General features: G+C 41.5%; 1 protein-coding gene across 1 annotated transcript in view; it reads right to left on the reverse strand.

Moving 5' to 3' along the window:
• The window catches only part of LOC124149266, a 44737-nt gene extending 20410 nt beyond the window's left edge, over positions 1-24327 (reverse strand). The window contains exon 1 of the mRNA XM_046520728.2: positions 24111-24327. Within this exon, the coding sequence (XP_046376684.2) occupies positions 24111-24170 (60 nt within the window). The 5' untranslated portion in view covers positions 24171-24327. The remainder of the gene's footprint in view (positions 1-24110) is intronic.
• Between the last annotated feature and the right edge of the window lie 220 nt (positions 24328-24547).

A 24547-nucleotide genomic window follows, 5' to 3' on the forward strand; every position in this document is an offset into this window, starting at 1 on the left:
TACATGGTTACAGTACACATGTGTTCAAAATTTTATATAATTTAGGAAGTTGATTCTATTCTTTTATTATGCTTCTTGTGTATTGATTTCACATTTTGAAATAAAAAAAAACAAAAACAAAAAACATTAAGGGATGTTAAGGTCGCCAACGGCCATGTAGGTATATATGTCCTGAACTTCAGCTGTTAGAGCACTCTGCGTTCATCTTCAGGCGATAATGCAGGCCTTTTGTACATCAAAGTCAATAGCGAAGCAAGGAAAGTGCAGAACAATTAAAGAATAGTGAATCCTGAGACCGCACTTTAATACTTTTATGCATGGAAATGTCACATGTAATACAAACAGATCGTTTCATCTCCTTGAAAGGCCTCAAGGCTGATTGTGTTCCATAACAGCCCGTTGTTTTCCTTGCCGACCTTAACAGCATATGTAGAAAAAGAACAATACACGTCTCTGAAAACGTTTCCCTTTTCCCAGTTACATAAAGGTTCTGTCCTTAAAGTATTTCAAAAGCCTACACTACTGCATCAAAAGCCCTAAAGCGTTCTGAAATCAAAAAGAGATTATGGTGTCTGCGGCTGTTTATCCTGCCATCATGTATACGGCATTGTAAATATATGGCCACGTGGCACAATGTGCATTAACCATTAAATCTGCTGCAAGTCCACATGGGTAATTGATTTCTCTATTGTCGCATGCAGTCTTGGAACGTGAAAAGAAACATGTCATCATTTTTTGTTTGTCATGAAAAGTTCCACTCCCTGTGAAAGATTTCGACATTAACTGAACTCTCGTGTTGTGATTTCTTTACATTATGTTTGACTTCAAAGGCATGTTATAAGCTCTCACTGGTGACGTGATGCTGTATAGTGTGTAGCACAATTCGGCAGTTCTGTCTGGTGCCTTACAGACGAAGTACATCATAATTCTTACTAAGAAGAAACGATATTTCAGGTACATCACGGTGTATCAGCTTTATGTAGGTCGAAAACCAAAGCATGCAAAGAATATTTTGTGGAACACCTTTATACAAGTCATGTATAAATTCAATTCGAGCAATCCGAAAACGGTACAGACTATTTGGGGCGTGGTTAAAGGTTGGTTCAACTTTCGCGATTATATGGCGTTATCACTGATTTCACTTCCATTTACGTCACTATCACCACTATTTTGCCATTTACACCCCGTGGAATCAGTTTGGGCAGATAATTGAGATTGATTATTCTTTGCCGTTGACGTTTTGTCTTTTTTCCTTTCTTGTTGACCGCCTCCTTGGTCTGGTGGTAGTGCGTCTTCCTGGGGAGCGGAACTTAAAAGTCGTTAAAAGATGGTACTTATTGTTACCCTGTCTGGCGCTCGGCATTAAGGTCCTAAAACAAGGATCCGTCGGCTCGGAGTCGGTATACTGTGTCTGAGTGTGGTATTCATTTTAAACTGCAACATGGTATCTCAGTTAGCTAGCACTATAAATCAGCATCAGTCCGGACTAGTACAAGCACACACATACACACACACACACACACCACGCACGCACACGCGCGCACGCACGCGCACACACACACACACACACACACAGGTGCATGCACGTCGCTATGTAAGTGCAACAATCTTGGACTCGATTTCACCTTACCTCACCTCACCTCACCTCACCTCACCTCACCTCCTTTCTGGTGATAGACTAAGGGTAGATATGTAGTGACCATTTAACGAACTGCTTTGTTGTTGACGTTATGTAGCAAAAACCTAGGTTACTTCACAATGGTTACTGGGATATAATGTCTGTGAGGTCATGTACGTGACAGATGTAGTGTCTCCCTGAGAACACCGACTTCCGGACCATCATCATACAAACAAAGGGACATTACTCTTTGGTCCGGTCTGACGGAAGAAGAAGATTGGATAAGGGCATTTTATATATCAAACTTATACAAAATATATTAGCCTCTGTTCGTTCTTGCACTTACACGTTTTGTTAATTCTGGCGTCTTCATGCCAACAGGAATGGTGACGTGTGTGTGTGTGTGTGTGTGCGTGTGTTTGCGTGCGTGCGTGCGTGTGTGGGGGTTGTGTGATGCGTGCGCGCGCACAATAGTCTTTTATAAATATATTAGACGCAAATTCTATCAAATCTTCAAGCTAAAAATAGCAATGCTTAAGAAAATATGAAATTTGTGTGTGTTTGTTTGTCTGGACTAATGCCTGTTTTATAGTGCTAACCAACTGCGACACAATGCACACACACAGGGTAACAACAAAAATCTTCCAACGTCATTTGGTATGACGCGATCAGGGATCGAACCATCGACCTTCCGGAGGTCAACTGTAAATCATTATGTATGTCCACAGTTCCCTTGACTACAAGTCTGACTCTACTCCTCGGGGAGTCAGCGAGACCCATTATTGTCGCCGAAAACAAGTAAGGGGAGGACCACAATCAACCATAGGAGAATTGGAATTATGACAGTCAGACCACACATGGCCGTTATGGACAGAACACATTACTGTGATTGAATCTGGGCCAGAGTCCCCTCGCAGTCTTTATTTACTGACACGACACCAGGCAGTATCAGGTCCTGTATCAAGGGTACACGGAGATAAATATTACATGTAATATTCATATAATTCAACCATTCTTATGTTGTTTCTGTATCATGTTCGGCCTACCGTACGTAACACGATTTGAGACTTGTTAAAATACATCTCTTGTTTCCCATGGCCCATGGATGTATAATAATATTTCTTAGCACTGTCAAGAACGACTTTATCAAACCAAATCTCGTTTTGTACCAGATTCCAACTTTCACTCCAAGGCCAAACCGTTGTAACCATGGCCTCGGATCCGCTTTTTCAAACTTTGAGCTGCAGAGGTTGTGGTTTAGACTTGTAAAATGTAATCTGGGCAGAAAAAAAGAATATAATAGCAGCATGAACGACGAACAAACCACGGAGGATGACTTAATCACGCACGTCAGACATAAAACCATTCCCATCGTGACCAGGCTTTCAGCGAGGCGAAGTGTTTGTTTGTTGTTTTACGCCGCAGGCAGCAACAGTCCAACTATATCACGGAGTCTGCAAATAACCGTGTTGGGGGCAGACAAACGAGGTATCGATATCATGAGCAACACTTCACGTCGTTGGGATCCAAAACACGTGATCAACCGAGTCTTTATATCTAACCACCCAATCCAATTTCGTCGCGTCCCAGACAAACAATCGAGTGTGGGGGACATCCTCACACGGGTTCCTACGAGGCAACTGTTGTTGGTTTTCACAAGCACGATGTACGAGGTATCACTATTTAAAGGAAAACCCTCATTAAGTGGAATTCTCTTCGTCCATATGGTTTAAATCCCATTTTACACTTGAACACACTCTCCCCAGAAAGAGACTTATTTTCAAACAGTGCGGTACCCAGTCGTCTCGCTGTGTCTTTCTGTATGACGTGAAGACAAACATGTATGTGTTTATTAGGCACTCCAACAGTAAATAAAAGATTGGACTGTTTCACAGATAATTAGGTTTTAGAACGCTTGAGATATGTCGAAAAGAATCTCAACTACATGAAGAAGCAAAACGCCCACCATTGGCTTCTCTAAAGGGTCTTCCACTGAGCTAATAATGACAGCGATTTTAACACAAATAGTATAAAGTGCTCTCCAGTAATGATAGTAGTTGTGACGCAGCAATACTAAGTGCTAACGGCTAATGACGGTAGTGGAATGACAAGTAGCATCAAATATCCGCGGTTCCCGGAGGACATGTTACTTCGCTTGTCAATGCCGCGGAAAGGCACCATTGTGAAGAGGTTTCCCAAATAGTCCGTCAGGTCAAACTTGTATCCTAACGCCAAGATTCTTAAAAAGTGAAGAGAAGGGAAGGAATTATGAGGGGTGCGGGAAATAAAATGTCACAAAGACGCTGGCAGGAATCAATACTGTCAAGGAAAAGACTTGATCTCAGTCAGAAGGTGAGTTGTATGCCTGGAATGTCCGCTGGCCTGAAATGTGACATTCTTTCGAAAATTGTGCTTTAAAACGTCGGTTTCAAGTATTTATTCCGTGTTAATATAACACATGATATTGAAAAGTTCTGCAAATCTTGTGAACGTTGAGATATCAAACGCACATGAAGACAAAACCCCAGAACAATCTCACTTTTAAGCCTTGGATCGATGGGGTATACATTGTGTGATTATAAGAACCTTCCGCTTCACCGACTCGAGTCATCCATGTGAAATATGGATTTTGCGCGTAATCAAAGACTTGTTACAAAACAAAGCTACTTAAAATCTGCGGCTCTGACTGTTTGATGTCGCATAGGTTTACGTTTACTCCCAGACTACTTATTACAGACGTCACCTGGCTACCTAAAACAATATTCACTCACTCACATTACAGGTAGTTTGAAACTTCGGGTGTAATGAATGTCGGGTATACTTTGAATAATATTAACCAGTTCCAGGTCTCCTTTGACGAGCGTATCCCGGTTATAACGAAGCTCTTGTGCGAGTGGCAGGTGCTACCAGTAGGGCAGGACATGCTAACCCTTTTCGCGAACACCTGGTGTCACCGCTGATTTTCAGAGGTCCATTCATATATTTTTCATCGCTATTTTACCTCCTACGCCCAACATAATCTGTTTCGTCGGATAATCGTGACTGGTTATTTTCTGGCATTTACGTGTTATATTTAGGAAATATTGCTGTTAGGTATATCGATATGTCAGACATCTAGACTTGTTGCCATGGTAACCATGAGGTCATCTTAAAGACAGAACTGTACGTCAACCATAAGAAAAGGAAGGAAATCCAAAAGGGTATTGGCGCTAGATAAATAGCCTCCAAAATGGCTACACAAAATTGATAATGGCAACTTTTGAAATGTTTACCTCAGCTGCCAAATGGTTGACTAGTAATACCATCGTACCAAACTGTATTGAAAGGCTCGCTGACTTGGTTGATGCATGTCATCGTATCCCAACTGCGTGGACGGATGCTCATGATGTCAATCACTGGATTGTCTGGTCCAGACTCGATTATTTACAGACCGCCGTTATATAGCTGGAATATTGCTGAGTGCGGCGTTAAACAACAAACAAACACTGTGTTGATGGAATCACTTTCTGTAAACTGGGAGCATCGTCAATACTTCACGAGTGTGTACACACTGTGTTCACCCGTGATTACGTTGAGCCGATAGGCGAGGTCTGCTTTATGTCAGCTAATAGAATGAGATCTTATTCAATGTATGAACTTTGTGTGAACCCCACCATTGCCAGACAATGAAGCAATGTGAAGCTCAATTATCACATATGGCATATGTTCAACATGGCGTCAAGGAGGTAACATTGCCGTTAGTACGATGTAAACTGGTCGTCAAGCAGGTCACATTGTCGTTACTACGATGTAAAGTGGACGTCAAGCAGGACACAATGCCGTTAGTACGATGTAAACTGGACGTCAAGCAGGTCACATTGCCGTTAGTACGATGTAAACTGGACGTCAATCAGGTAACACTGCCGTTAGTACGCTGTAAACCGGACGTCAAGCAGGTCACATTGCCGTTAGTACGATGTAAACTGGACGTCAAGCAGGTCACATTGTCGTTACTACGATGTAAAGTGGACGTCAAGCAGGACACAATGCCGTTAGTACGCTGAAAACTGGACGTCAAGCAGGTCACATTGCCGTTAGTACGCTGTAAACCGGACGTCAAGCAGGTCACATTGCCGTTAGTACGATGTAAACTGGACGTCAATCAGGTAACACTGCCGTTAGTACGATGTAAACTGGTCGTCAAGCTAGTCACACTGCCGTTAGTACGCTGTAAACTGGACGTCAAGCAGGTCACATTGCCGTTAGTACGATGTAAAGTGGACGTTCGTTGACCCGAGTGACCGCCGGTCTACCGCTTGATGGACTAGACCGTCGCTTCATTACCGTCGTTGGTTAAATATGGCGAGTACACCGGAAAGCGGCCGAATGAATTCACGGGTGATGTAAGAACGTAATGTACACAAACTCGTGAAGTATTGACGACGAACTGGCAGTTTCCCTTCACCAAACCTGTTCATACTTTACCGATTGCTTACTGACAACCTATCCCAGTGTGTAAAGTCATGTTGCCGACGAGAGCCATTGATGTCGTACTTGTACCAATGGCCTTGTGGGTTGGCAAATTATGATTAATACCAACATCAATACACAATTGATGTGATAAGGGAGATACAGCCCTTCCAGGTATTGGTGGAGTGACTAAGTACTAAAGTTAAGTATATTAAAATAACGGATGGCTGTACGTGTTACTAGTTGAACAGGTTCGCATCTTACTCATTGAGTATCTAGGTGAACTAATTGAAATTAATGAAGTCATAAGCTCAGGTTGAAGCGGAAGTTCACGGGTTCGATCCCCGGCCGCGTCATACAAAAAGACGTGAAAAAAAAAGATGGTACTTGTTGTTACCCTGTCTGACGCTCGACATAAAGGGGCAAAACAAAGGACTGGTCGGCTCGGAGACAGTATACTGTGTCTGAGTGGGGTATTCATGTTAAACAGCGGCATGGTATCTCAGTGAGCTAGCACTATAAATCGGCATCAGTCCGGACTAGTACAAGCAGCCACACACACGTGCATGCACGTCGCTATATAAGTGCAATAATCTTGGACGCGACGTTCAACCCAATTTCACCTCACCTGAATGTGTGTGTCTGGCTGAGCACCGCCACCTTAAGAGTTCTCTTCAGTCAAGCCATTACGATGATTCTAACCAGGAATTCACTGGACATCCTGAACGTTCATTTAACAAGTAAAACTGGCTCAAATAGAGGCCATTTCGCAAAACTGTAAGCAAATCTGAACTACAGGAAAAATGAAAGTATACATGAAAATTGGATTTGACCAAAAATATACAAACGTTATGAAGACGTTAATTGGCGAAACAACTCGGACAAAAACAAAACTAGGATAACCAATCAAACATGGCAGTTTAGAATTTCTCTACATATCAACCATAACTTGGTCTAAGTCGAAGAAATCACTCGAATCTGTTGATTACGAAATAAGAATCATCTCATGGTTCGCCATTACTTATTCAGTGGTAACGGTACAAGTGGTATTCGTGAGTACTCTTCTTCCAATTTAGATCGGCGCGGGGAACACACAGCACCTGGTGTCATCACTAGTATTTGAAGGGGGTGGGGCACGGGTGGCCCAGTCGTCTAAGGTGCCGCGATTCGCTATGCACAGTTGCGTCCCTTGGGCACGCCAGAAACCTATGATTGTGGGTTCGAATCCCGGTTCGCCCCGATTATGTTTCTAGGTTTGTCAGCACCATACCCGTGCTCGTGGGTTTCACCGAAATGGTAAACGTCTGAGACCTGCATCACTTCGGGCTTTCCTCCCACATTAAGCTGACACGCCGTGATATAACTGGAATACTGTTAAAATCGGCGTTACACCCAACTCACTCACTCACTATTTGATGGATCCATGAACACATGTTCATGATACAGTTGTCATCGTACAATCGACTCTGCTTTCGGCAGATATTTCTTTAGAATATGGAAAGGGTTGTGTTGCTTTTATTTGCACATCTACCTAGCAGTAAATATTGAACTCGGCGTGACCTTAAACCACGGGGCGAAACCGTAGTAGTCTTAGACGGAACTCCTAGGTCTTCTATAATAATATAAGGTTAAATAACATAATGCCGTCGAACATATCAAGCAATACATTCATCAATAATAATGACATTTAGTCAAAGGTCAGCGTGGGTATATCACAAATGTTATTAGTGATAGGGAGAATAAGAGGAATCCTATTTGACTTCTTTGTTCTCAGCCATTGATTTGTTGTATGTATATTCGGAGGTAATCAGTGTTCCCTACCTACTGATACAGGCATAGATTGATCAAAGCAGAGCCAGACGTTCAATTATTACAGTAATTTGCTTCTGAATATGATTTTTTAATGCATATGAAAAGGGTTAACTTTTGTATCTTTTATTTGCAATTGGATCATAACTCACAACGTTGACAACCGAACGAACTCTTTAGTCTGTGAGTTACTGTATCCAGCCAAGTGAGAGTGATCACACCTCATCTACACAAACGCAATACTGTAGCGCAATGAGCATTGACTCGTGTGGAATTTGGCGCAAAATAAATATATACCCGCCCATAAATCTTCGGAGAATGTGAAGACTCCACTTCACTGCAGCCTTCTTCATTACCCAGATTGTCAGAATGGTTGTATTCCGTGCAGCAAACAGGGGTACTCTCCCAGTGTCAGACAATAGATTGGGAGGTGTGAGGTGAGGTGAAATGGGGATTTAACGTTGCAACAAAGATTATTGCACTTATAAAGCGACGTGCATGCACGTGTGTGTGTGGCTTCTTGTCCGGACAGACTGCAATGTGCCATACTTGATCAACAAAAGTCTCTCTCTCTCTTTCTCTCTCTCTCTCTATCTATCTATCTCTCTATCTATATCTCTTTCCCTCTCTCTCTCTATCTCTCTCTCTGTGTCTGTCTGTCTGTCTGTCTCTCTCTCTCTCTCTCTCTCTCTCTCTCTCTCTTTCCACAAACAACGATTATTCTGACACAATTACACAAGCACTATTCCAACATTAGTGACATTGCAAAGGGGTAAAATTTCAAATGATTAGACAGGCAATAACGCACTTGCTGTGGACGACAGGACAATGATGACTAAGTTCATTACACACCGATAATTGATGTGATGAAATTCCCAGACACACGTCCATATGACAGACAGACTGACTAACCACCAACATGTATGCTCTGCAGCGCGCTTGGCGGAAATGTACGTCTTTGTTTGAAAATGTAGTCAATTCGCAACGCTTAATTTGGTAATTTCATATCAAATGTGCGTGAGGTTTCACGAAAGTATCCACATTAAGTTAATTTCATGTTAGAAAGCTGAGTCGTGATGATGTGTCGCCGGATATGGTTTGTCATGGAGGTAAGCTTGAATATTGATTATTAATATGTTGTACGAGGCAAAAGAGTATGATCGGAAAAGTAACATCGCATTACACAAGACCATGTTGTCAAGTGTGGCCTGGCATCGCAATAAACGCAGTTTCCACTGATGTTGCGTTGGGCAAATTATCCAGCAGTGACTGAGTGAGCTTTTAGCCTTTAGCAATATTCCTGCACTATCAAGTGAGTGAGTGAGTTGGGTTTAACGCCGCTTTTAACAGTATTCCAGTTATATCACGGCGTGTCAGCTTAATGTGGGAGGAAAGCCCGAAGTGATGCAGGTCTCAGACGTTTACCACTTCGGTGAAACCCACGAGCACGGGTATGGTGCTGAAAAACCTTGAAACATAATCGGGGCGAACCGGGATTCGAACCCACAATCAAAGGTTTCTGGCGTGCCCAAGGGAGGCAACTGTGGATAGCGAATCGCGGCGCCTTAGACGACTGGGCCACCCGTGCCCCCTGTAATGAAATTAACACATTGAAGCCGTGTGGGGAATCGAACCCAGGTTTTCAGCGAACGCTTTAAACACTTGGTTACACCCTCTGTCCTACCCCCACGCACCTTACACTAGGGGTGACAAGTTTCATAAGTCTATTCTTACACATCATCGTAATGTATGATGTTTTACCAAACAACATCAGGGAAGACGAATAATGTCGATGATGATGATGATGATGATTATGATGATGATGACGTGTGACAGTTCTCACCAATGTACTCTATCACTGCAAAATGGTCTTATAAAGCCAATTCAAGCGATATCATCACTGTGTAATTTATTGATTTTGACGTTGATGCTCACCATGTTCTATTTTGAGTCAGAAACTCATTTAACTTTTTGTTACATAATCTGCCAATGTAATACCTGATACAATAATAACCTAGCATGGCATCCCAATGAAAGATGTTTTCCAGTTATTTCATCCCTTAATCAAATCAACCCAGTCAAGTCCATGACAAAAAGGGCACGCCGCCGTCCCCGAGTATGTCGTTCATTACAATATATGTATTCTGGAACTATGCAATCTGTTCCCGTGATTGTTTCACAGGATTAGGACGTCTGGCGGTAATTGATGCCTCGATGTAATACGTGTTTTGTATGTTATCTTACACGTTCGTGCATAAACAGGTTAATGAAAGAAAAGTAAAAAAGTTAAAACTAAAGATAAAAAGATAAAGTCTGGTAACCGTATACGCAGGTCACGTTGAATGAACGTCAGAGCCGTGGTATGTGACACTCTTCAGCGTATTCTAGATATTTGTATGAAAAACAGTTGGTCTAAATTGGCAGCGTCGTGAATAGAAAAAGTTTTGTTCTTGCACATGAAAAGAAGAAAAGCACTGTCACTGTAAAAGTAAACTGTACGTACATTGGTCTTCTTGAGGTACCTTGGACCAATTCTGACACGGAATCTCCCCCCCCCCCCCCCCCCCCCGAATAAACCTTTATTTATTGCACAGTATCTGGATGGTTCAAATGGTCAATGACATTTTGGCAAAAAAACAGCTTCAGATCCGACACCTAATATGGTCGGGGTACGAAGCTACGCTTTCAACCAACTTCTTCTTCCAAACGCAACAATGTCAACATTAAACAAACGAGACGCATTATGATTCAATTTCTTACAGGCGTCACCACTGATTCACTCAGTATTGAAAAATAATGAGATTTCAATAAGGAGGGAATCTTGAATAATGATTTGTTAATATGTCATGCGCGACATTAGGCGATCTAAGATCTTTGATGATGAATTGGAGCTGAGAGCAATCAGGAAACTGAATAAAATTGATTAATATGCAAAAAATGAAAAACAAAAATAGTCAGCATTCATTATCGATGGTTTGATACAGATACAACTCGTTTGAAATTCTTGCGCAAGCTATCGCTCCAAACAGATCATTATCTATTATACATGTGTCAAAGTAAGTTTCTATTTGCCGTGCTGCTTCGAGAACACGCCGCAATTGGTTTTCATTTTCAACTTTGTCACGGCAAGGATACCGTGTCGTGAAGCCATACGTAATGATTAAACAAATATGTCAAAATTTGAACTATTCTCAGAGCCATTACTGACAAATGACTGGTACCTCGCGTCTTGACCTTTCAATGAATACATGAATACAGTTGCAGCTGCCAAGTCAAATGTCTACTCCACGCCACTGATGAGTGATATTCTCATAAACGCTTCATATAAACCTAAATGAACTGCTAATATCAAGGGATAGATTAAAGAAATATTTGGGGAAAGAAGGGGTGTTCGGTGGTACCCCTGTCTGACTCCTTTTACGTCTAGGGACGCAATCTTTTGATGATGGTATGGTTGAGGTGACGTGAGGTTAAATTAGGTTTACCCACACATGTTAGTGAACACTGCTAGACGATATCATTGCACCCTCTAGAACAGAGGTGAGGTGAAAAGGGGGTTAACGTGACGTTCAAGATTAATTTACTCGCATAGAGGCGTGCGTGCGTGCGTGAGTGTGTGGCTGATTGTACTACACGTAGTGAGGACGTATTCCGGTTTTGTAATACCGAAAGACGTTAAAAGATGGTACTTGTTGTTACCCTGTCTGGTGCTTGGCAATAAGAGGGATAAAACAAGGACTGGTTGGCTCGGAGACAGTATACTTTGTCTGAGTTGGGTATTCATGTTAAACTGCGGTATGGTTTCTCAGTGAGCTAGCACTCATGCACGTCGCTATATAATTGCAATAATCTTGGACGCGACGTTAAACCCAATTTCACCTCACCTCACCTCACCTCACCTTACCTCACCTCACCTTAACTGATTTACCGTTCAGTAAAATCTTGCTGTAAATCACCGTCAGAAGCAAATTACTGTAATAATTGAACGTTTGGCTCTCTTTACTGCTTTGAGCAATCTATGTCTGCATCAGTAGGTAGGGAATATTGATTACCTCCGAATATACACAGAACAAATCAATGGCTGATCGCTGAGAACAAAGAAGTCAAATAGGATTCCTCTTATTTCCCCTATCACTAATAACATTTGCAATCTACCCACGCTGATCTTTGACTAAATGTCATTATTATTGATGAATGTATTGCTTGATATGTTCGACGGCATTATGTTATTTAACCTTATATTATTATAGAAGACCCATGAGTTTCATCGAAAACAACTTCGGTTTCGCCCTGTGGTTTAAGGTCACGCCGAAAAGTGGAGTTCAATATTTACTACTGGGTAAATGTGTAAATAAAAGCGAAACAACCCCTTCCATATTCATAAGAAATCTCTTCCGAAAGCAGAGTCGATTGTACGATTCCGACTATATCATCAGATGTAGTTATGAATCTCTATCAAATGGTGATGCTACCAGGTGTATCGAAAAGGTCAGTGTATCTTGCCCGACTGTTGGACCCGTCCCAAACACATGCAAAGGCAAGTTAATTTTTCACCTGAAAAACACGGGAACATGGTACAAGTCAAAATGGGGAATTTCATCGGACATTATTTGTCTCCCCCACATGTCTGCCATAAAGCATCTGGAAGCTTCACTGAGGCCTTGATCAAACAACGCCTGACGTGATGATCTACATTGAAAGACTTTGCATGTACATTTGCACGCATGTATCTAAAGGGAGACTATTACAAGAATGTGTGTGTGCCTCAGCGGTAACTTCAGATGACGCAGGCTATTCTTGATGACGTTAGATTCTGACACGTTAACCTGTCATTCCTATGTTCAATATTGTCCTCATCAAGATTAGTGTTCCTGATCCCTTTGTTTTCCGAAAAAGGTTTTGAAGAAATATGAAATAGAATAGAATAGAATAACCTAGGCAATAATGTCAACTATGTTAGGCGATAAAAGGAAAATGCTTCTGCGACCTTTACGCATTACTTTTAATCCAACGCATTAGTCATTTTAATTATCAAGTTGGTATTTCGCCGCTTTTAGCAATATTTCAGCAGGTGACACCAGAAATGGGCTTCACACCTTGTATCCATGTCGGGAATCGAACCCGGGATTTAGGCATGCAAGCGAACGCTTTAACCACTACCCGACCGCCCCTCCGCGCAATATGAAGCATACCATGTTAACCGAAAAATGACATTCTTGACAACTGACATTGTACTTATCAGGCCTCAAAGTTTACATTTTACCAAGTTGCCATATGGCTACAAGTAGTTTTTTTCCAGGTAGCTGGTATTAAAGTCAAGAAGTCAAGCCAGTAGTGTAGGTAGCCAAAAACATTTGAAATTATCTTGTATCAAATAACTATTGTGATATGTACAAGTTTCAGCAATAGTCTTGGAATTGCATACAATATTAGTGGAAACTGTACTTGATTTTTGTTACAATGATACAATTTATGTTACTAGATGGTATAGGTATATCCTAGCTCATCCATTGAGCATTGTCAACTAAAATAAGGTACGAACTACTTTTAAATTTATGTATTTCGGTTCATTGTCAACTTTAGGAGGAATTATTTGCGAGTACAATTATCAGCAGACGTGTTTTCCAAGATCTGCTGTTATTTATTTTTCTGTCTATAGATGTGAAGCAATAGAATTTAGTCGCCACAAAATAGTTTTCAAGGTAGTCATATGGTTACCTCTGAATTTTTGACAGTAGACAAACTCAAATTTAGGTCGCATTGGCGACCATTTTAGTCACAACTTTGAGGCCTGCTTATGAGTCGAGTTTAATGTGAACTCACGTGTACTTGGAAGGGAAAACAATAAAAAGTGTTCTTCCAGGTTCATGTTTTCAGTCATGAAATGTCCTATCTACCCATCGCCCTCCTCGATTTTGAGAAAAATGTGCCCGTTTAAAGTGTTTTCTTGCAGCCTTATCATCTCCTGGTATGGTGATGCAATTATGGAGCTTGTCCAATTTTTTGGTTATCATTCGTGCTGTGACATATATTTTCAGGATTCCAGGAATTATCAGCCATCGCATAACCGTCCTCCTACGTTAACCTTAAGTTCAATGGGAATGACATTTGTAGTTTAACGTATTGTTCTCTCTATAATATCGGGGCGGTCGGGTAGCCTAGTGGTTAAAGCGTTCGCTCGTCACGCCAAAGACCCGGTCTCGATCCCCGACATGGGTACAATGTGTGATTTCTGTGTCCCCCGCCGTGATATTGCTGGAATATTGCAAAAAACGGCGTAAAACCATACTCACTCACTCACTCTGTCATTTCTTTTTCATGAAATCAATCGTGCAATCATGTCAGCTTTACATATTTGTCCAACGGACGTATTTTCATCTGCTGAAACTTAAACTTCTATAGTATATTAGTGTATGTTTTAACGGTTATCGATGACATATTAACAGTTAATTCGTTTTATTGAAAGCTGATTTCCTCGGGTGGAAAATGTATATAATTTACACGTCTTCTCAAAATGAAAATATGATGTAAAAATCCAAAATAACTCAAATCGTCAGGGAGAGAATATTTGGTTTAAGGTGATAGCCTACTTATCGTTGACAGCCAGTGCCGTTTCTGAGCCAATCACACCGGTTCTGCTATACAACTTTCATAGTCTAAATAAAGCAACTGCTTTGGGGCACAATACTGTATAGCGCTTATTTCGTCTAATCGATCGGGGCTTGCAGACAATAGAACAATACTTAGTACGCCATACAAAAGGGAATTATGGCCAAAAGGATAGAAAATCCATTTCCATTAAACATGAAATCCTTTATAGGGAGTCATTACAAGTGTTATATGGCTTGATGGTTTTATTGGCTTGATGGTTTTACCGGTTTTACTCTCACGATAAAACCCATATGTTCACTGTTGTTTTTTGTCTTTCGCTATGCATTCCATCTGTGAAATGTCAAGAGTATCTGGTTTTACTCGAACTCGAGTTCTGTGATGATCAACCCTGAATGTTGCAATCTATGTATTTGTATTGCATCCCATCTGGAACTATCATTGTCACGAGTGTCTGGTTTTCCTCGAGTTCGAGGTCTGTGGCGTTTAACCCAAGATGTTGCCATTTTTATTTTATGTCCCACCAGTCATCATGAAATACTCGTCATGATATGGCTGAAATACTGCCGATGTGACGTTAAATATTATCTCACTCACTCATCATTGAGATCTGTGAAGATAACCCTATATGTTACCATTTATGTACTCCCGTTGCGCCCAGCTGTGAATCATCATGTAGATGTCGCAAGCAGAGGTCCCTTCTGATACATTTACCACAGATGAAGCGGTGTATATTGATCAGAAACAAGAACAGATCCCCAATGACTTGACTTTGTATCACTCAGAAACATTTAACAGAGATTTAATGCAGAGCGCTTCATAGTCAATTGCGACGTTACCGAGACGTCACATTCAATTGGCTCTTCCATCGATTAGAAGACAACGACAACTAAATTTATGGGACCTAACACCATGATTTAATTATACAGTCGACGCTCGTTAAGTAGAAACTGAATAAATAGTTACTTTGGTCCAGTCCCCCCTGACTGTCCTATATTTATGACTGTTTGAAACCGGACAAGGAGAACATGGCCTTGACCCCCGGGCGTTGTATACAGCCATGTGACCGTTTAACGTAAATGTCAGAGAATAACCCGTCTCGACTCTCCGTCGAAACAGATTCCATTGGGAGTAAAGTCAAAACAGCAGTGAAAATTATTTGAGTCGATCACTGAAAATCGGTGATAACACCAGGAACTCTTTGCAACTGATCAGTTTCTCAAAACACGATCTACATCAGGGTCTAAAACCCTTCATCCTAACAAAACACGGGCGAAACTTATTGGATCACTGAAATCAGCGATGGCAGTAGATGTCCTTCTCTACAAGAAGAACCCACCACTCACCCAATTTCTATTAAGGTCTGTGCCAGTGAGTGAGGAGGAGTGAAAACTCCGTGTAAAGGTCATGGAACAGAAGAGGGCATGCTGGTACAACGTGAAGGCCCTGGCCCCGGAGACAAGTAAATACCATCTCTTCAGGCACACATTGTATGTCATGATATTGATATGCTATTTATAGCCATTTTTGTTATTATCATGGTGAAAGAACACCACAAACATAAATATCGGATTTTTTCGTACCGCCCTGGTGACAAGTGTGTAGGATTATTCTTATTCAAAATTCGATTAATATTGATTAAAACTAAAATATAGTGAATAGGATCGAATTAGAACACGTCGGTTTTGGAAAAGAATCCTTATTCCAAGGAACTACAAATGAGGGGCCCAAGAGGCATCGCTTTTCACCCTCGTGAAAACCCCGTACTTTCCAATTTTTATCGTATTATTTTTATTATTATTTATTCCAGGTTTTGCTTCCTGATCAATATGTTGAAATAACATAATACCGAATCGCTTCAAGCGTTCGCAAGATTGACTTGGAACCTTGCTTAATTCTTACAGTTAGAATCTCATTTCATGTAAACGTTACTTTGAATCAGACATCAGTTATTTGAAATAAAATCAAGGAGGATCTTTCAAACTACTTCAAAGCCGTAATCACGGACAAACGCCCTCAGGCGATGTGTTACCGTTAGATTGCTTCGATTCTAGGATCGCTGTCCAGGCCAACGCACTCATGAGCATTCACATATTAGGCTCTTATCACTTAGAAACAGACACCGAATGGAACTTGGTTTACAATTCAAAGATATCAATATCCTGGGTTAGAGGAACGGAATGCATATGTTTAGACGTGATCGTGCTGAGAAAAAAGGGGTTTGTTCAAAGCATTGCAGAGGCAGATTCGGTCGGACGTCATGTAACGAGTTTGTGTTTATTTACATAACTGATGTTGGGAATAAGCATACATAACTTCGGTGAGTGAGTGAGTGCGGTTTTACGCCGCTTTTAGCAATATTCCAGCAATATCACGGCGGGGGACACCAGAAATGGGCTTCACACATTGTACCCATTGGTCTTCGGCGTGACGAGCGAACGCTTTAACCACTAGGCTACCCGACCGCCCCTACTTCGGTGGGTAGGAGAATTAGGTTTTCGTTGTGTCTTTACTGTTTTAGCCATATCATGGGCTTTATACATTGGCAGTATCGAACCCGGAACTCTTTCACCGGTGACCCAAAAACTGTCCTATGTTTTATGTTTGAGGTGGAAAGACCGTAGACAGCGACCATTTGATAACTGAAAAATAATTGGTAGACGATTTAACGGGAAAAAGTATTTTTTTCAAAAGTAATAAACTTAAATAGATGCTCTAAATACACAGTGAGAGTATCCTTATAGGATCATGCCCCCCTATCTCAGATTTGTATACTGCACCGTCTCAACCAGCCACCCCCTGTTCACAATCATCATGTCTGGACATGTATCTGTAGCAGAGTGTGTAGATTCAAAGGGACCTTAACGACAATCCACTCAGATCGACCGAGACCTTAACGACAATCCACTCAGATCGATCGAGACCTTAACGACAATCCACTCAGATCGACCGAGACCTTAACGACAGTCCACTCAGATCGACCGAGACCTTAACGACAATCCACTCAGATCGACCGAGACCTTAACGACAATCCACTCAGATCGACCGAGACCTTAACGACAATCCACTCAGATCGATCGAGACCTTAACGACAATCCACTCAGATCGACCGAGACCTTAACGACAATCCACTCAGATCGACCGAGACCTTAACGACAATCCACTCAGATAAACCGAGACCAAAGCTTCAATTCACTAAATCAACAGACATTTTAACAAACGACTCAGATCCATCGAGAACCTAACGACAATCCACTTAAACCACCAACACCTTAACGACAATCCACAGAATATTCCGATAATCGACACTAAACGACAATCCATTCGGATCCACCGAAAAATTAACGGCAATCAACTCAGATTCACCAAGACCTTCACAACAGTCAACCAGATCCACTGACACATTAACGAAAATCCACTAAATTCACAAGCATTCGTTTTTTTACAAGCGACTCCAATGGACAATAGACACCAACAACTTAACGACATTCCAATCAGATCCTTTGGGACCTTAACGTCAATCCACTCAGATCCACAGAGACCTTCAATCCACTCAGATCCTCCAAGACCTTAACGACAGTCCGCTGAGACCCGAAAGAAGTAACGACAATCTGCTTATATCCACCAAGACGTAACGACAATCTCCTGAGAAACACCAAGATGAAACGACAATCTCCTGAGATCCACCAAGACGCTACGACAATCTGCTTACATTTGCCAAGGCGTAACGAAAATCCGCTGAGATCCACCAAGATGTAATGGCAATCTGTTTAGACTCACCAAGACGTAACGACAATATGTTGAGATGTATCAAGACGGAACGACAATACGCCGAGATCCAATAAGACGTAACAACAATCTGCTGAGATCAACCAAGGCGTAACGACAATCTGCTGAGATCCATCAAGACGTAGCGACAATGTGTTGAGATCCACCAAGACGTAACGAAAGTCTGTTGAGATCCACCAAGACGTAACGACAATCTGCTGAGATCCACCAAGACGTAACGACAATCTGCTGAGATCCACCAAGACGTAACGACAATGTGTTGAGATCCACCAAGACGTAACGAAAGTCTGTTGAGATCCACCAAGACGTAACGACAATCTGCTGAGATCAACCAAGGCGTAACGACAATCTGCTAAGATCAATCTAGAGGTAACGACAGTCTGCTGAGATTCACCAAGACGTAACGATAATCTGCTAAGATCCATCCAGACGTAGCGACAATCTGCTAAGATCCATCCAGACGTAGCGACAATCTGCTAAGATCCATCCAGACGTAACGATAATATGTTGAGATCCACGAAGACATAACGACAATATGTTGAGATCCACGAAGACATAACGACAATATGTTGAGATCCACCAAGACATAACTACAATCTGCTGAGATCCACCAAGACATAACTACAATCTGCTGAGATCCACGAAGACGTAACGACAATCTTCTGAGATCTACAAAGACTTTAGACAATCTGCTCAGATCCACCGAGGCTTGAGATATTGAGCTCTACACAGTTGAACGTACTCTCTGCCACAGTAAATAGGCGCCCTTCTTTATCATGTCTGTACAGATTTACAACGAGAAACCTTTGGGAATATCTTTGTTTCGTTAATTCAGACAAACAGCACAAGGCAGCTTTCAATGCCACGTGGGCATGGGAAATTGATTCCATGACAGAAAATCTCGAAACTGTACTCAATCTGGTGTGGCATTGGAATAAGTCATTAAGACGTTCATGCGGAAAGAAACATTCACGATTTCGTTGCTTGTTGTTTTACGCCGCAGCTTATTAACATCAAGCTGAACTGCCCGGCAAATGAAAGTATACTAGATTTAACCAAAAAAGTACAAATGTTCTCAAAACCTTCTAGGATTAAAACAGTCGCCGAAACACTGCAAACATAATGTCCAAAACATAAATGTGATACCCGTATCAAATACATCACCATCGAATAACTATTTCTTGTTTCATTTCATTTTTAGCCACCATCAAGCATTGGTATAGCTTTCTTTTGTCCGGTAATACATATTACGGTGGCCTGTAAATGATCTATTTATTATCAACAAACAAGTACTGTTTTGAGCAAACTCCGTCCAGGTAATGGGACATAGAAATTAACCTTGTAACAGAGCCTCACCACCCGAAACAATCTATTCTAGTGCTGATGACCTATTCTAACATGGCTCCCCACGAGAAACATACTGCGATCTCCGTAGTAGTTGGTTTGGTTTGTTTGTTGTTTAGCCGCTGCGATCTCCGTAGTAGTTGGTTTGGTTTGTTTGTTGTTTAGCCGCTCTCAGCAAAATTCAATATATGACCGCGGTCTGTAACTAATCGAGTCTTGAGCAGACAATCCAGTGATTATCGTGAGCGTCGATCCACGCAATTGGGATCGATGATGTGCATCAACCAAGTCAGCGAGCCTGACCACCCGATCCCGTTAGTCGCCTCTTACGACAAGCATAGTCCCCTTTTACGGCAAGCACATGGGTTGCTGAAGATCCCCATAGTAATAGGAGTAGGAGGAGCACTTTTAAATGACTGTAACAATTAGTAAGGTGGGCTTGACTCCACATTTTACGTTCAGTTATATTTTATTTATATAACAAAATATCACTTTTGTAGTATTCTTTCATATCACAAAAGTTGAGCTGTCGTGATTCGGGTGTTCTTTAACTTCTTTTGAGCAGTATATCACGGCCTGAATAAAATGGGAGGAAATTAAATATACATCAGGTCGTAGAATGTTTAGCACTTTCATGAAACCAGTGAGGATTGGTACCGACGGACATAACATCATTATCGGGGCGAATCCGCCATTTGAACTACAAACATCGAATCCTGACACGGCCAAGGGACTCAACTGAACAGAGAGATGTGGAGCCTTACATCACAAGCCCACAACACATTTACTGGCCGCTTTCAAAATCGATGAATCCTTAGAAATAAATTTAACAAAACTATAGCGTTTCAGGTAAACATAACTGTTATTGTTTCCATTCAGGTCAGCCATATTGAAAATAGTTCGTCTATTTGCACACCAGTTACTTTCACATGTTGCCTAATATGGGGTGAAACGGATATTGCCTCCTGACATGTTTCTGGTGGCCCTCCGCGCGAGATATTCAAAGTCGAGTCTGGCACAGACAAACCAGGAGTTGATAGTTAAACCCAACTCACTCACTCACATTGTTTCATGTCTAGATTTCGATACGAAACTACACTTCGCTCTTGCTCTACTTCATTTAATTATAAGTTCAGTTAACTGTATTATTCATTTTTACATCATTAGTAATAATCACTTGTGCGTGCCCAGGCTGTCAGCGAGGCGATGTGGTTGTAGTTTTTTGTTTTGTTTGTTTGTTTAAGGCTGCACACAGCAATATTCAATATAACCCCCCGTGCAAAAGAGAGTATACACTTGAAAACTGGATTTCACCCCAAAAAATACAAACGTTCTCAAAACATTACCAGCCCTGTTTAAAAGTCACCGAACACGTGAGGTCAAATGTGCTACCCATAATGGTTTGTCGGGCCCAGACTCGATTATTAATTTTACAATTTTCATATCAACTGCGGGACAAAAGAAAGTAAACACTCATGTTTGATGGTGGCCGAAAACTAAACAAACAAGAACTGTTTATTCGATGGTGAAGTATTGGGCTCCAACCCTGTAGCTCCCGTCCCTCAAGCCCTCTGTTGTTCCAAGACATTATTGAGAACCTGTATTCCCCGTCAGGCTGTGCTGTTCTATGAGATAACCCCCAGCTCATAAGACGCTTCGTTAATTGGCTCATTGAACACAATAACTCAACCATTCAACTGGTTGTCTAACAGGCTTGTCTGCTGTCCAAAAAATAATGACATACATGTTGATAAAACATAGTAAACATTTTATTGTTTGTTTGTTGTTTAACGCCTCACTCTACTTTTATTTTTTTATGAAACAGGTATTGTGTGTTTGACTTTTCCTTGTCTGATTGTTGTTTAAAGCCGCACTCAGCAATATTCCAGCTTTATGACGGTGGTCTGTAAATAATCCAACCTGGACTAGACAATCCAGCGACTGACATCATCAAAGTTTCTAGGTTTGTCAGCACCATACCCGTGCTCGTGGGTTTTACTGTTTGTTTGTTGTTTAACGCCGCACTCAGCAATATTCCAGCTATTTGACGGCGGTCTGTAAATAATTTTTATTGCGATCACAATCTCACAGTTGCGTGTAATAATAACATAGTTCAGAGTCCATCGGTACATACTGTCCACCATGGCCTATTGCACCCAAGAACGAAACTAAGATTCAATGACACATGACATACTCAAGTCCCAACCTCTCAATGCGACTGTCGACTCCAGTTGAACAATCTGGACAAGGGCTGACGCGTCTTCATGGATGGACAGCTGAACAACTACAAAAATGTTTGGATGGGATTTTCCAGCATTCTTGATGAGGCGTTTACGGTATCCTTCTACGAGGTTGGGGGCCATCATACATGAAGAAGTTCCACGTGGAAACTGGACAATGTCCAATAATCCAGGTGTTGAGCAAGTAGATGTGACATTCTTCATTGTCGGCAACGTCCCACGTCCCACGCCGTCGGGGTCGGATGACACTTTATCAACTAAGACACCGAGCCTGAGCACCAATATATTATAGTAGTAACCGATTTCCACAAGCAACAGAGAGCTATGGCCCCGAAGGGTTAACCTTAAGCGTGATGTTTGAGTAAAGGTCATAATGTTCGTAATGATTAAACAAGCAACAAAAAATATTTCCATGATCATAAGAAATCTCCATTAAAAGCGGAGTGCATTGTAGGATTCCGACCATAGCATAAGCATGCTAACGAATCACTTTCAAGTCACCAGCCTGAACACCCGATCCTATTAGTCGCCTCCAACGACAAGCATGGGTTGCTGGGAACCATTTCAAACCCGGACTCCACTTGATCCAAATTTCATCTTAAAGGGGGACTCTGATCCAGATTCTGAAGTCCATTTGAAGACTTAGTCTCGGCACTTTAATAAGTGTCATGTGCAACTGGGCATTGTCCATGGACGCACCATACATATGTGCCTGCAGACACAACTAAGAGGTATTTGAATGACTTGAACCAATTTGCTTGGCCTGCCCATTTGCTAAAGCCTGCCCCCTTTAAACCTGTAGTTTCATATGTTTCTGAATATAATGATCTCGCAGCGATGACTGGGGCACTTTGGACAGAAATCCCAACAGGGGTCGTTAAGTTATACAACCGTGGCGAAATAATAAGACAACCACTGGTTATCAATCAGAGTTTCGGATATTGCTTGTCTGATTGCATTAGCATTGCGGTCCTTTCTTTAAGAAAAATACCTCTGATTTGTGTGCTCGGAGGTTTCTCGTCATATAAGTGAACGTCTTACATACTTTAATGCAGTGGACGCACGCAAACTTCTAATAGAACGATTATTCAGAGGTTACACATCTTAGAACAGAGGGCGACACCATGGCTGTTTCTGGTATTAGGTTCGCGTGTTATGAGGTGGGCGTTTATGTTAGAAGTGTTACAAGGTCTTGATGCAACTGCAATATTTCACAAAACAAAGAGATGGAAGGAACGGCCGTTTCGGTAACAATGTCCCGTTGAGTTGCATGTAATTCTCAGTTAATAACTTTGCAAGGATATTTGTATGAACAAGAATATCAAGCTAGACCCAGCCAAGTCATTTGTCCAGAAACAACACCATAGCTGAGAGTTAGTTGTTGAAATTCTTGGGGTGGGGGGACAAAATAATGTCACGATTGGTAGATGGTTATTCTTAGTGAAAACATCCCATCGAATTAATTGCTTAATTTGGGGGTGGGGGAATTGGTTGCATTTTCTTAAAAACAAAATAGCATACAAATGCAAGACCACTGCAAATAATTCACGATTGGTAGATGGATATGAAGACATACCATCGAAGTATTTACTTAATTAATAGCGACAAAATTATTTCAATAATCATACAAAACACTTCTTAAAGCAGAGCCAGTTTTAGGATTCCGACTGTATCATTAGCACGTGTTTATGAATCATTATCAATAAGTGAAGATTCCAGGTGCAAGGTGTTTGCGAGGAGGAGAACGTTTCCTGCCCCACCGATGACACCCGTCCCAAACACACATAAAGGCAAGTCAAGTGTTCACCTCAACAAACACGAGAACACGGTACAAGTGAAAATAGGCATGTCATCGGATATCATTTTGTCCACAAGCCTACCACACAACAATTTTCGAAAGTCTTGCTTAGGTCTTGAACACTGAAACCCTGATCAAGCAACCTTTGTGCGAGAGATATAACTGTTTCTTTAAAAGTAAACTAAAACGAACAATGTCATACGTCAAGTCCTTGAAAGGCATTTAGAAGTGATACACAAAAGGAAGAGAATTTATGGATGTCAACTTCTTTATTATGAGGAACACAACGTTTTGGAGTATATGCTTACTCCTTCATCACCTGACGAAACGTTGTGTTCCTTTTAATAAAGGAGTTGACATCCAAAACTGTTCTTCCCTATAATGTCATACGTGTTTAATCTATCACCATTTGTATACAAGTTATAATAAGAATATGGTCAACGGGAACACTTACCTGGGCAATCACGTGTAATACCGCTAGAAGGACCAACAAAAGAACATGAGCAGACGACATGACAGACGAGAATACCGTTTGGTTGAGGAAATGGTTCTACAATCCTGAAGAGTAGATGACCACGCGCTGCACGCTCTCTGACGGCCTCTCTTCCAATCACAAAGTGTCGTCTGCCTATGAAAGAGCGCAGACGACAGCGTGTGGGACAATAATTATCATCGCTGTATTAGAACGTGGGAGATATGTGCGTGCGGAGTTCGGTTATTGGAATGTTAAGTTATCCGGTTATTTAGCTACTCACTGAGATTTGCAGTCAGGTGTTTGGGAGTGGTTTGTTTTCAGGTAGAAATGTGAAAGAATAGACCTTTATTAGCTAGCGACGATTTGGGGATTTTACTACGACAGTAATTGAGTATCCATACGAGTCATATATATTT

This window comes from Haliotis rufescens, unplaced genomic scaffold (assembly GCF_023055435.1).
Source record: "Haliotis rufescens isolate VD_foot unplaced genomic scaffold, xgHalRufe1.0.p SCAF_13, whole genome shotgun sequence".
Classification (NCBI taxonomy): Eukaryota; Metazoa; Mollusca; class Gastropoda; order Lepetellida; family Haliotidae; genus Haliotis; species Haliotis rufescens.